Here is a 15,426-nt window from a genome sequence, read left to right on the forward strand (position 1 = left end):
TCTGCCCTGACATCACCCAACTGCACAAAATGGCATGTTCAAACTTGCTGGCCTTGCGGCTATGTTCAAGGTGGCTTTCCGGGAAAAGTAGACTTTCTGGTGGCCCTGGTGAGAAGGCCTCAATTGTGGCATGACTCTGAGAAATCAGCACAATGTAACTGAAATGCCCTAAGCTATAAGGAGTGGTCCACAAAGACAAGAGGTGCAATTTTTACAATATTTTTCTACAGGTGACATACCCGTTAGGGGTTTTTACATTTTTCCACAAGATACAATTGCCTCTCTGGTTACTTTTTAGATGTTTCATCACTTTTGTTCTCACACATTTCACCTGTTCAGATTTTCCTGATGATCTGTACACACAATGAAACAGCTATGTACAGAACAAAACTCCCCAACCACAGCCACAGGAAAGGCATATTAAGCCCAAGTGTAACAGAACTTTAACCCACACTGTACTTGTGGACTTCCACCAGTATACAGCTTCCTCCCAGTCGTGAACATAGATACCAGATTTTCCCAGCCGCCCCTATACATAGCTAGCCTACAACTTATGCCTTGTACACACGCAACGATTATCAGCCGACGGATCGGCCGTCTTTAGTCCAAATTGTGTTTTGTTGCTTGGGATGTGCCTAGACTGCACAAAAATTTTCTCGGCCAACAAAAATCTACTTCAGAAGTGATGTCATGTGCTGGTTTACTTTCCGTGTGTCTTTTCTTCTCTGAGCATGCCCAGTCTTGCTCATCAGATCTTTGTCTGCCGAAATCTGTACTGACTGACCAAAAATCGGCCGCTGTGTTGACGGCCAACAAAAATTTTATAGCCTGCACACCAGATTTTATTCAGCCGAAAAGTCAGAGTCGGTTGTCGAAAGCATCATACTAACAAGCCGAAAATCGGCCGATCGGACGTTGGTCGAAAATTCACAGCCAATAATCGATGCGTGTGTACGAGGCATTAGCTTGTACTGGAATCTCTTTTTATTTAACAGTCACACAGAATTTATATACAGCATGGACCTCCACCTCCTGATCAGATTACCACACACAGGTCAGGGGTTGCCTGATTACATTATCATATGCAGATGAAATTGTATACAGAAATAGAATTAACCTGAACTAATTATCTTGCCATCTGGAGAGAAACACTGTGAGGTCATTAACATTTAACAATGGAACAGACAGACTTAACACAATCCACATCACACCTCAATAGATAGACAATTGACAGTCGGTCCGTCTCCTACATTGAAGTACATGAAATACACATCTAAAGCATTGCTTTGATTATTAGTCAGAGACTTCATGGCAACAGGCTATAGGTATCACAGTGTACAGTGGGATCAAATCTTCAGGTTTATCTTCCTGTTCAGGTTTAACTGTGTGCCTAGCCAGTGGGAGGTGCTTTTTATTAGGGGAAAAGATGGAATTTATTCCCTGCATTGCAAGGACACAAAATCCATCCCTTCCATCCTGTCAGCATGGTGATCTGCCTTGTTTACATAGGCAGATCGCGCCCCCTACCCGAAAGAGTCGGATTGCTGAGGTGCCGCCTTGCAGCAGTAAAACTGCTATAGGGCAGAACTTAACTGGTTAAAGTATCTGAGTGGTCAAAAAAGGTGGAAATCAGATGGCGCTAAATACGGACTGTAACCTGGGTGTTCCATAACCTCCCACTCATAGACAAATCTATGAGAGAGAACTTTATCCCCAAGCTGAGCACACATGCGGAGATGAACTTGTGCTCCCGCCACACCTTCTGCCCATAAAAAGCATATGACAAAACGCTGTTCCTCTGCGGTGCAATTTATACATTTCTCAGCCGTCTTCACCACAGTGTGACAACTCTTATCCTAAACTGCAAGGTCAGCCGGCTTGCCAGACAGACTAGTCACATGACACTCTTAGACACAACCAATTACTACTCCTCCCATCCTCACCGTTTCCAACTAAAATATAAAAGTGCGGAAACTTTTTGAAGATCCCTCGTATATATGGTAGGAAGTGGACATAATAACATGATATCTTCTTCCTTTATCCAATCTGTCACTAGAAGAAGGGGGGGGGGGGGGGACTGTGCAGGTATGGGATGCAAATACCTGAGCAACCTCCTAAACTTTCTGGTCATGGCTGCTTTGAATGACCAATCTTCAGAACTTTCTGATACCCCTGAAGCTTGCATGGTCCTTCCAACCTCCTGCACATTCCAATTGCTCAAACAGACTGCCCATCACACTGATAGGTCATTAGGAACAAGTGGGGATGGACTTAACAAAATCCTAAAGTTTTGGAGCATTGCAAATTGGGGGGTGTGTTTGATCACTTTGCACTGTTGTAGTTGAGCTCAAAGACCATGCTGCACAGTTTGCTGGGGATGTACGAATCACAAGACTGGCTGCACTGAATTAGAAATGATTTAGCCGGTAATACAACTCCCAGGTAACCTATAACATACCAGGTTATTCAACAGGATCTCTCCCCCGAAGTCCACCGTGCATCCTAAAACACGACTTCTCAGAATTAAAGCTTTATGTCATCATCGGTTCTCACAATCTCCAAAAATAAATTGCATTATGTATTTTCAGGGAAGAAAGTTCAATATGGCCGACTTCAGATTCAAAACAAAGCATGCAAATTCATAACAAAGAGGATTTTTACCGTCAGGAAGTCGGGATGGAAGCAGCAGCCCCCGCCGGCCCAATTCGGCCAGAGCCAGACATCCGCCATGCCAGGCGTTATTGGTTTCCTGAAAACTAAAAAACACAAATCATTCTATTAGCATCTACTGTGCAATAAAATATACGTCACCACACACACTGATCCTATTGGATGGTCAGGATCGTGGCCCGTAGGAACGCCACTACATCTGATCTCCCCAGGACTCTGCATTCACTATATCTGATCTCCCCAGGACTCTGCATTCACTATATCTGATCACCCCAGGACTCTGCATTCACTATATCTGATCTCCCCAGGACTCTGCATTCACTATATCTGATCTCCCCAGGACTCTGCATTCACTATATCCGATCTCCCCAGGACTCTGCATTCACTATATCCGATCTCCCCAGGACTCTGCATTCACTATATCTGATCCCCCCAGGACTCTGCATTCACTATATCTGATCTCCCCAGCACTCTGCATTCACTATATCTGATCTCCCCAGGACTCTGCATTCACTATATCTGATCCCCCCAGGACTCTGCATTCACTATATCTGATCCCCCCAGGACTCTGCATTCACTATATCTGATCTCCACAGGACTCTGCATTCACTATATCTGATCTCCCCAGGACTCTGCATTCATTATATCTGATCCCCCCAGGACTCTGCATTCACTATATCTGATCCCCCCAGGACTCCGCATTTACTATATCTGATCCCCCCAGGACTCTGCATTCACTATATCTGATCCCCCCAGGACTCTGCATTCACTATATCTGATCCCCCCAGGACTCTGCATTCACTATATCTGGTCTCCCCAGGACTCTGCATTCACTGTATCTGGTCTCCCCAGGACTCTGCATTCACTATATTTGATCCCCCCAGGACTCTGCATTCACTATATCTGATCTCCCTAGGACTCTGCATTCACTATATCTGATCTCCCCAGGACTCTGCATTCACTATATCTGATCACCCCAGGACTCTGCATTCACTATATCTGATCCCCCCAGGACTCTGCATTCACTATATCTGATCTCCACAGGACTCTGCATTCACTATATCTGGTCTCCCCAGGACTCTACATTCACTATATTTGATCCCCCCAGGACTCTGCATTCACTATATCTGATCTCCCTAGGACTCTGCATTCACTATATCTGATCTCCCCAGGACTCTGCATTCACAATATCTGGTCTCCCACAGTACACAGAAACATGGAACAGGAACATGGAAACAAAGTTATTTTAGTAAATATAAACCGATAAATACCTTTTCTCATCAGCAGTATATAGCATTCTTTTTTTTCTTTTTTTTTTTTTATATAGCAGTCTTTTGACGTCTATCAGTTCCTAGTAAAGCTTGTGGGAGGAGTTTTCTGACTGACCTATGAGACTGCATGCCCCCTGACCCTCTGTCTGGACAGTGCTGACTGGCCCTGTGCTGATCACATGCACTCCCCCAAGAAAAGAAAACAAAAAAACTGTCTAACAATACACACCAAACTGAGCATGTGCAGCCCGTCCCCTGGCTCTGTAAATATCGGGTTATTTTTTGGAGACAGTGGAAGAAGGGGAGAATTAGAGAAGACAGGATCAAACAGCCTTCATACACAATGCAGAGGATTAACCCCTTAGGTTCCACAGGGAGTATAACAAGCATGCTTTACTGCATATATAGACTGATTTTACTGTTGTGGGTCTAGTAACACTTTAACCTCTTGCGTTATATGTGACCATCTGTATTACAGAGGGCAACACCTTCCGGTAAGAAACTGCAATACACTTTTGGCTCGGGGTCACTGTACACCACTTCTTCAGTCATTACGGACTTTTCACCTGGATATTTCTCACTATAGAGTGTGGAGAGACTTCTTATCCTATTCAACTTTTATTTTCACTTGTGGACTTTATTTGTGGATGCTTTTTTACCACTCCTTGGATTGTGCGGTTTTGGTTTTATTTTACTGTTATTTGTTATCACTCAGCATTCCTTGATTTTAGAGGTATACACCCATTGTTATTGAATCTGCACTTTTTTACGTTTCGGTATCTAGACTCCTGATGCTGGCGGCTCTTTTTATAATTTTCTTTTCCAATAGTTTTTATTGAGATTTTTAACAAAGAGCAATAAGAACAAAAATAAACAGGTACATCGACATCACATATTACCGTATATACTCGAGTATAAGCCGAGTTTTTCAGCATGTTTTTTCATGCTGAAAAATCCCCCCTCGGCTTATACTCGAGTCACTGCACTGGCTCACTTACTTTTTAAAAATGGCGCCGCCCGGCGCCGACATCTCACCGCGCATGCGCCGCATGCCCGGGAATAGCCGAACATGTACGGGCTTTCCCGAGCATCGGCGGCGCAGGCACAGTAACATGTTGCCGCCGGGCGGCGCTATTTTTAAATCGAAGGCGCCTGTACCTACTGTGCCATGCCTATACCATCACCTGTGCCATGCCTATACCATTCCTGTACCATGACCTGTGCCATGCCTGTACCATGAACTTAGCCATGCCTGTACCATGACCTGTGACATGCCTGTACCATGACCTGTGACATGCCTGTACCATGACCTGTGACATGCCTGTACCATGACCTGTGACATGGCTGTACCATGACCTTAGCCATGCCTGTACCATGACCTGTGACATGCCTGTACCATGACCTTAGCCATGCCTGTACCATGACCTGTGACATGCCTGTACCATGACCTGTGACATGCCTGTACCATGACCTGTACCATGACCTTAGCCATGCCTGTACCATGACCTGTGCCATGCCTGTACCATCTCCTGTACCATGACCTGAACCATCTCCTGTACCATGCCCGCAGCCCCTGTTTTGTGTCTCATGGTGGTCCAGTTGGGTCCAGTAGCTGCTGCATTTCCCACCCTAGGCTTATACTCGAGTTAATAAGTTTTCCCACTTTTTTGTGGTAAAATTAGGGGCCTCTGCTTATATTCGGGTCGGCTTGTACTCGAGTATATACAGTACTGAAAAAATTTGTATATCAGGTTACAAAAATACTGATCAAGATGGTTCAACATATTTGCCTCTAGAACCATTTATTTAACATGAAAAAAGATTAAATAATGGCTTTTAAAAAACGCATCATCACTATAATAGGTTCATGTTCCTGAAAGCGAAACGAGGAGCGGGTAAAGTAATGCAAAGAAAGAGAAAGAGAAAGAGAGAATAGGAGACAAAGAGAAGAAGTGCACTCTATCTTGTCTAAGAAGGTTTTAATGTTCGCATCCTATGAGATATCCGAGAGGTACGTAATCCATGGATCCCATATTGTATGAAAAGACGCAATTTTGTCTTTCAAAATTGCTGAAAGGTGTTCATTGACTATGATCCATGACAGCTTGGACTTTACCAAACCAAATATTTTTGAATATATGACTTTGAATATTAAAAATGAATTAAACAGTGTTTTTGGTTTGTGGCGCTCTGATGGAGTGAAGATCCACTTTAAGACATACAAAACGAGTACATAAGGTACCGTACAATCAACAAATCAGTGTCATGGTATCTGGAGATGACCGTAGTAATGGACATGCGGTAGTTCAAGTTCAGCTCACAGTTCAACAATTGCATATCAGCATCAACAGAACAATCTGCTAACGGTAGCGGTACTAGCATCCCAAGTAGACATAGTAGAGAAAGTTAGGGATCAGGGTAACGGAGGCGCGGGGAAGGGAGGCAGAAGGGTTGGAGAATGGGAGGAATGAGAGGGAAAGGTAGAGAAGGTAAATGGCAGCAAAATCTGTAGCAAGGATCACCCAGCGGAGTGGAACAGGATCACTAGATCAAACAGTAATGCCCAGTACATCAACTCAGCAATACCAAATTTAACCAATTTTTTAGGACAATTCCTGCTAGCATAGGTGAGTTTGTACAGAGGAAGGGTCCCGTTAGTCACAGCCTTCCCACTACTCCTGCCCCATGTTTAGCGGTCTTTCACTCTTTTCACTTGGGAGTATTTCCACTTGCATTTTATACAATAAATGATATTTCCGGGGATGCACAAGGCCGGTGCACCTCCTTTTTTTGTCTTAGTCTCCATATGGAATGTTCTCAGCTCTTCGTTCATAATGATGACTCTCTAAACTTCCAGCTGTCAGGTCAGAAGGCTCACATTAGAGACATTAAGTAACAGATGTTACTTCTTCCGAACTAAAATCTAACGTGAAGTCAAGGAATAAAGAGCACAAGTTCGCACAGGTCTACAGGTGTCTTTCTAACTGCCATGCAAATCCATATAACATTTTGCTAACAGCTTGAGCAAACATTGCCTTCTCCTTAGACAGAAACCAATATGCTTTTGTTTCCTTCGAAAAAGTTACACCAGAGTGACAGCGGCTTTAATTCCATAATCCATGGATGGTTCCACTCAACCCTTTATCCAACTCTCCTCTCCCGAAATACTGCTGAGCACAGCGCATGCCCTGGAGTTATAGGAATTATCAAAGGCAATATACTGTACAGTATATACACTAGCACAGACTTTTTTTGAATTTCTACTCAGACCTGTGTTTATTTCAGAGGCGACAGGAAGAGTAAGAGAGCGGGAAGAAGGGTATACTGGTACCAGATTATCAGCAAGGGAATAATTGGGACGTATCTTCTAACTTTTGCAATCACAATCAGCCATGAAATTGCAGCCCTGTTTCTCTAAAGATGGATGGGGCAGGAAACAAATTGTCAGAGAACGCTCATCAGATGTTTGGCTTGCAGAAATGCGCATGGGTGCAGCATTGTTAGCAGAACATTGACCAGACGCGCGTTGGGCACGTACTCAGCGCATGCTGGCACCAGACAGGCTATTTAAGGATGCTTCTGCTCATGCTTAAAGCATTTGTTACCCCCCAAAAAAATAAGATAAAAGATCCTGTTCCTTTAAAGCAGGGAAATGCAAACTGTGGCCCTCCAGATGTTGCAGAGCTACAAGTCCCATGAGGTATAGCAAGACACTGACAGCCACAAGCATGACACCCAGAGGCAGAGGCATGATGGGACTTGTAGTTTTGCAACAGCTGGAGGGCCACAGTTTGCATACCTATGCTTTAAAGCATGTTATACAGCACAGTACTTGTGCTGTGTCATTTGGCACCCTGTATCACCTAAAAAAAAACCTGGCTGATCCTGCCAGTTTCTACCCTCCCCTCTGTAAACTGACCACGGTATATCGTGGCTGCTGAGCCCTGACACTGTGGTCAGTCTACGTGCCTCCATCATCCGCACCTCTCTGTCCTCCTCTCTGCTCCTCTCCCCCCTCCCTCCCTGTCTGCTCCTGTGTCAGAGCCCACCCCCTTACCTCCTGCTGCTTTTCAAACTTTTCTTGTCCTTTATAATCCTCTGTGTAGCCTGAATACAAGTGCTCCAGTCTCTGTGTTTTATAAAAAAAATTGCCGCCTTTACCGAATTTCAGAGCAGCTCCTGGCGATCACGTGACTGGCCGACTCCCTCTCTCCTCTCATCCTCTCGCCCCCCCTGATGTCAGCAAGGTAATCTCGGCCCCACCCCCTGTATCTGTCAGATGGGGAGAGGAGAGAGACGGCCGTTCACATGATCGCCGGGAGCCTCTCTGAAATACGGTAAAGGCGGCATTGTTTTTATAAAACACAGAAACAGGAGCACTTGTAATCAGGCTACACAGAGGATTATATAAAGTTGTATAAGTGGGTTAACAACCACTTTAAGTGCTGACTGGTCTTTCAGCTATTCCCTGCGCCCTACCACTACTCTGCTTGTTTACTTGCTGCTGACTCAGCTTGCCTCCGACCTGAACTAGGATCCTGCTTCTGCCCTATGGCCAGTTCCATCACCCTGCACAGTTCCAGTTCCTGACCTGATGTTCTGCTAGCCTGCCTGAGACCACAAAGCATGCTGCAAGCACTCCTATCAACACCTGACGGCATTCGTGTTCCTCCTGTCCCTCGGTACTCTCTGCTTCATCCTCAGAGGGACCTGGGCTGGTGGTACAAGAGAGGACAACCTCGTCATTTCAGTCTCCCGGTACGTGATACTGACACCTATAGGTCCCCAAAGACAGCCATATTGAAAACAGAAAGCCTGTAAATTCTTATCATCCATTTTATCTTATCAAGTAACTATCAGCAGCACCTACTATAGTAATGAGAATTATTCCTTTAAAAACGGTAAAGCCTACAAAATGTTGTTGCCACTAAATGTAGGAGACAGGTCCTCTTTACCCTTTTTTATCATTACCTGAAACAGTCCAGAACAGATCCCACCACCTCATCAGCTAAATCTCGAGGAAGCCGTCCTGTCAGTCGGCCAATCCTAAAAAAAAAAATAATAATTTATATATTGTACATAATGGGTGTAGCGTTACAAAAGAAGTCAAGCAAAAAGGCAAACACAATAAAAACGCTGCATATTAAATCCAATGGGCACACCATGGAACCCATTGGTACAAGGCTTTCTTGTTAACAGCCTAAATATTTAATATAAAAAACTATTTGTACCTTTTACATAACTTTCTTTTTTTTCCCCGTGGTGTCATGAAACACACTCAAAAACGTACTAACCGGTGCAAAAAGTGAGAACACAAAAAAAGAGCACAGGGTGTACACATGGTCCCTCTCCAAAGAGAAAGGACCCTTGCACTGATCCCCCCGGGGGCAAAGCTCCTGACAGGGACTAGGGTACTTTACTGGCCCACCTGGCCGAAACCAGTCGGACCCCGTTCTCTGGGAGGCCTGCCAAAACAGGCCAACCAAGTGCTAGGTGAGGGTCCCATTTGTACAAGGTTTTCTTGTTAACAACCTAAATATTTAATATATAAAACTATTTGTACTTTTTACATAGCTTTTCCTTTTTTTCCCCGTGGTGTCATGAAACACACTCAAAAACGTACTAACCGGTGCAAAAAGAAAAAAGCGTGTACACAAAAAGTGAGAACCCAAAAAAGAGCACAGGGTGTACACATGGTCCCTCTCCAAAGAGAAAGGACCCTTGCACTGATCCACTGATCCCCCTGGGGGCAAAGCTCCTGACAGGGACTGGGGTACTTACTGGCCCACCTGGCCGAAATCACGCAGACCCCATTCTCTGGGAGGCCTGCCAAAACAGGCCAACCAAGTGCTAGGTGGGGCTCCCATTGGTACAAGGCTTTCTTGTTAACAACCTAAATATTTAATATATAAAACTATTTGTACTTTTTACATAACTTTTTCTTTTTTTTTTTTCCCCCCCGTGGTGTCAAGAAACAGGAAACAGGTGGACCCAGTTCTCTCCAAAACAGGCCAACCAAGTATTAGGCTTTCACACGGCTCTGTTGCGTTGACGGAGCCATGCTTCTCAGAGGGGGATCGATCCGTCGATACCCCGCTGAGCAGGCGGATGACAGCTCTGTCTCCACTCTGTGTGCGGAGATGGAGGTGTCAGATCCCCGCTTTCCTGTCCGTTCTCATCCGATCCAATAGACGGATGTAAAATAGGGTTTCCATCCATCCGGATTTGATGGACAGGATCGGATCGGATGTAAGCGGACATGTCTCCTCTGGCACCTGATGCCCCATAGAGATGCATGGGGCATCCATTCAGATCCGCCTGAAAAACTGACAGACGAATCTGAACGGTCCGCAAGTGTGAAAGGGGCCTTAGGTAGGGAGACTTCATGGGAGGGGGGAGAACTTGACCTTGACCAGAAGGCCACGTGCCCTAGGAACCCCCTTCCCCCCAAGACTTTCAGGGCAGGCCCGAGAACCTATATCCTCCTAATAAGGAGGTGAGAATTTTTTTCAAACCAATAAAGCACTGATTAAATGAAAACCGTTCGTTATGGTATCGTACGAGAAAACATTTTCCGTTTGTCCCTTCAAATAATTTCGCAGAACGGTTGTGATTGGCTTGCAAAAGCTGTGTTCTAACAATCGGATTATCGAACGATTGATTGGAAATCTGTATTTTTCATCCGATTTTCTAAACGTGTGTGCTAGGCATTACTCTGTACCTACAGTAACGTTTGTCCTTATCATAGCTAACCTCTATCTACGTTTTCTCTTCTAATAAACATTCCTATCTGCCCAGGCTTGTAACAGGTACACTTTAAACCTTTCAAAATGAAAATCAAGACAATATTTGCATTATTAGCAAGGGAAAAAAAATCCAGGCTGGAAGGCAGGGTAAGAACGCCTGAGCGCCGTGCGTATAATGGGGATTTGGTTGCAGAACTTTACAAGGAAGTACAGAGAGCAAACACAGCCAGCTAATGCCTCCAGGGCTCAGCAAATTTAACTACAATAATGTTTGCTTTGCCAACTGCGAGAGACCTTAACGGTCAGGCCAAAAAAATGAAAATAAATAGAAAATGAGAGCGGAGGCCGGTGTTTACTATACAAGAGAAATATCCTACCCCTTTGCTGCAGACCATCGCACAATGGTGTCTTTGTCCTTCAATCCGACCAGCAACTGTTCTGTGGTGGGGGAAGAGCAAAAAAGTGAAATTATTATAGGAGAATTCAGGATTATCTACATGGATAGTGAGCTCACAGTGAAATGAAAAGGTCAGCAATATAAAGGTGATATAAGAGAAGGGCAAGATTTCTTTTTTAAAGCGTAACTCCACATTCCCCTCTGGGTGATCTCTGTACATTGCAGGGATTATAACAAACTTTGTTGCAAATTCCTATCTTTTGTTATTCTGAAGAAATCATTGTTTGTTCCTCTGTGCTGAGTGGGTCTAATGGGAGTGGTTTCATAATTATCAATGAGCTGTGGCAGCTGCAGAGCACTGATGAGGAAATCTGCTGGGCCTGCATCCCTTTAGACGTGTTCCTATTGGGAATATCTCACCAAAAATGACATTTTTGTTGCAGGGAATGCCAGAAATCTGACTTGTATCTTAGTGCAGACTTCTGGGAAAATTGGTGAGCCAATCACACAAGCAGGAAATTATGTTTCTGGGGGTGTGGTCAGTATACATTCTGTGTACAGAGCGCCTCCAAGTGGCTATATTGCATTTTCAGAAAATTACAACAGCTGCAGATGGAAAAGGAAAGGCCATTTTTAATAACATTCAATTACAATATGATTTGTGTCTCAATTGTATATGCTGTATTGTTTTTTCTTTATTTGCTATTTTTTCCCCACGAAAGAGAAGTTACCCTTTAACCACTTTAGAACCGCTCAGCAGCACAGTGGCAGCCCTACCTCGCTGGACTCTTAGCTGTCTCGGCGGCGCTTGCTCCCTCTGTGTTTAGACACAGCGGGAGTCGGGCCGGAGGAGGAGAGGCGGCGATCACCATCTCTCTAACCTGATCGTTGGGGAAAGTGTGAGACAATCCGCCTGCTTGTGTAAACAAAGCAGGCGGATCTTCTCTGTGACAGACAGGGAGAGATCACAGGATTCAGCACAGCTGAACCTGCGATCTGTGTCTGTGTCAGAGAACCCCCTCCCCCACACACCTCAGTAAGCATGAGGCATACATTAAACCCCTTGATCAACAACAGTGTTAACCCCTTCCCTGCCAGTGTCATTAGTACAGTGACAGTGCATATTTTTAGCACTGATTACTGTAGTAATGTCACTGGTCTCCCCAAAAGTGTCAAAAATGTCAGTTAGGGGTCCGATCTGTCAGCCGCAATCTCGCTTAAAAAAATAAAAAAAAAAAAATCGCTGATCGACGCCATTACTAGTAAAATAAATAAAAATGACATACATTTTTCCCCTAGTTTGTAGACGCGATAACTTGTGCGCAAACCAATCAATATACACCCATTGGGATTTTGTTTTACCAAAAATATGTAGCAGAATACAAATTAGCCTAAAATGATGAAAACATTTTATTTTTATTATTGGGAATGTTATATAGCAAAAAGAAAAAAATATTGTTTTTTTTTTCAGAATTGTCGTTTATTTTTGTTTATAGCGCAAAAAATAAAAATCGCACAGGTGATCAAATACCACCAAAAGAAAGCTCTGTTTGTGGGGAAAAAAAAGACATCAATTTTATTTGGGTAGAGCGTCGCACGACCGCGCAATTGTCCGTTAAATAAACGCAGTGCCGAATCGCAAAGAAATGGCCTGGTCATTAAGGGGGAAAAAACCTTCCGGTCCAGAAGTGGTTGAAGATCAGATATGTGTCCGTTATCTCATGATTCCACTTTGCTAAGAATGGATTGTTCAGATTTATGGACGCCAGCTACTCATTCTACACTGATAGATACCTTTACTCCATTGTTAAAGTCACAAGCTCCCCTAACGCCAACGAACAGACAGGAGCCTCACACTGTTTATATAAAGTTAATACACGTCAGTCAGCGAGTACACAATACCCATTCAGGGCATTCAGTTTGTTCTCCATTGCACGGCCCTTTCTATTCAAACAGGGATCGAGTGCGCAAACAAGGCAATCCCACAGGCTGGGACACCGACAATGACTCCAGCACCAGACACTGCTCTCAGAATAAGGCTACAGGCAGGAGGACTCTGTGGAGGACAACGTGTAGAAGGGTAAACCAGTATTTTTGGCAAGTCTTACAAATGCAACACCCATTGCCTGCTTTAGTAGTTCCCAAATAGGAAAGCTCCGCTTGTTTGCTTCAATAAAAAATTAAATAAAATGATAAAAAATAATACAATTAAAATACCAAAAAATAAAAACTACTGACACCAGTGGGTGAACTTCCAGGATCGCAAAGGTCACACTTGTGACCGGGCCCTGGCATTCCACCACTGTGGGGAGGCCCCAAGATGGCAGGATGGGAGCCCACTGCAGAACATGTGAAAGGCTCCCACTGCAGGACCGTAATAAAGGGCCCCGCAACAAGAGTAAAGGGCCCCAGGATCAGTGGGAAGAGCCCCAGGCTTAAAGGGAAGGGCCCTGGCCAGGGGTCCGGGGGGCCCTTCATGGTTTCTTGCATGGGGCCCTGAAGGTTCTAGTTACGCCTCTGGATCTACATAATTTCCACCACCTCCGCTCTCCCTTCCCGCTGCCTTCTGGTAGACACACAGGTCCCAGAAGACTGCAGGACCATTCAGCAAGCACAGTGCGTTTTGCAAATCAAGCCACAAGACTTCACTTCCTGTTTCCCTTCGTGAAGATGCCGGCGCCGGCACCCAGAGTGGATGGACGGGTCAGCTTCGGGTGCCGACATCGCGGGATCCCTGGAGAGGTAAGTGTCCTTATATTAAAAGTCAGCAGGTACAGGATTTGTAGCTGCTGACTTAATCCCCCCCAAGCTGGAACCCTCCTTCACCTGCAACCCCCCTGGTGCTGTGTGTGACTCAACTATAAACTGACACTCTACAGCAGCTGGAGGATGTAGAAGTGCAATAAAAAGACTCAATCACTTGGTCTATTACATAAAAAGACGCAATAGTCCATCAAGTCTGCCCATATTCTGTTTTTTTTCGTGAACTTTTTGTATAGATCTACACTATATTACCAAAAGTATTGGGACGCCTGCCTTTACACGCACATGAACTTTAATGACATCCCAGTCTTAGTCCGTAGGGTTCAATATTGAGTTGGCCCACCCTTTGCAGCTATAACAGCTTCAACTCTTCTGGGAAGACTGTCCACAAGGTTTAGGAGTGTCTATGGGAATGTTTCACCATTCTTCCAGAAGCGCATTTGTGAGGTCAGGCATTGATGTTGCAAGGGTGGGCCAACTCAATATTGAACCCTACGGACTAAGACTGGGATTTCATTAAAGTTCATGTGTGTGTAAAGGCAGGTGTCCCAATACTTATGGTAATATAGTGTAGAAGGAATAGTGCACCATCGTTGGTATCAATGGGTAGAATAGTACCATATCACTGGTGACAATGGGAGGAATAGTGAGTGCCCTATCACTGGTGACAATGGGAGGAATAGTGCCCTATCACTGGTGACAATGGGAGGAATAGTGAGTGCCCCATCACTGGTGACAATGGGAGGAATAGTGAGTGCCCTATCACTGGTGACAATGGGAGGAATAGTGCCCTATCACTGGTGACAATGGGAGGAATAGTGAGTGCCCCATCACTGGTGACAATGGGAGGAATAGTGCCCTATCACTGGTGACAATGGGAGGAATAGTGCCCTATCACTGGTGACAATGGGAGGAATAGTGCCCTATCACTGGTGACAATGGGAGGAATAGTGCCCTATCACTGGTGACAATGGGAGGAATAGTGCCCTATCACTGGTGACAATGGGAGGAATAGTGCCCTATCACTGGTGACAATGGGAGGAATAGTGCCCTATCACTGGTGACAATGGGAGGAATAGTGCCCTATCACTGGTGACAATGGGAGGAATAGTGCCCTCTTACTGGTGACAATGGGAGGAGTAGTGCCCTATCACTGGTGACAATGGGAGGAGTAGTGCCCTCTTACTGGTGACAATGGGAGGAATAGTGCCCTATCGAAGATGTCAGTGGCAGGAATAATGCCCCAAGGGCCGAGAAAAGCAAGCAAAGGGCCACATCCAGCCCCTGAGCCGCAGTTTGGAAACCACAGTAGGGGGGAGGGGCCAGGAGTACTGACGGGGACCAGAGAAAAGGAGGATTACAGAGCAGGTAAGTATACCATGTTTGTTTTTGTTTTTTTAAGCTGGCCCTTTAGTATAACTTTAATATAAATCTACCAAATTCTTAAGGCTTTCTTTCCCTTTCCTTGGCAGGCCTACTCCTTGCCTTACAACTGTCATTGGAAACGGGGAAATCTTCCAGCGGGGGCACCTGTTCAGGTGACAATTAAAGGGGATTCCCACTCATGTTTCCGGTTGCA

The 15,426-nt window shown here is 44.9% G+C and overlaps 1 protein-coding gene across 1 annotated transcript in view; it reads right to left on the reverse strand.

Moving 5' to 3' along the window:
- Positions 1 to 15,426, reverse strand: part of TBCD (tubulin folding cofactor D) — a 315,022-nt gene that overhangs the window by 225,729 nt on the left and 73,867 nt on the right. The window contains exons 11-13 of the mRNA XM_082272657.1: positions 11,065 to 11,125; positions 8,913 to 8,987; positions 2,662 to 2,756 (exon numbers count right to left, since the gene is read on the reverse strand). Of these exons, the coding sequence (XP_082128783.1) occupies positions 2,662 to 2,756; positions 8,913 to 8,987; positions 11,065 to 11,125 (231 nt within the window). The remainder of the gene's footprint in view (positions 1 to 2,661; positions 2,757 to 8,912; positions 8,988 to 11,064; positions 11,126 to 15,426) is intronic.

The sequence above is a fragment of the Pelophylax lessonae genome (genome assembly GCF_965119305.1).
Source record: "Pelophylax lessonae genome assembly, chromosome: 11".
NCBI lineage: Eukaryota > Metazoa > Chordata > Amphibia > Anura > Ranidae > Pelophylax > Pelophylax lessonae.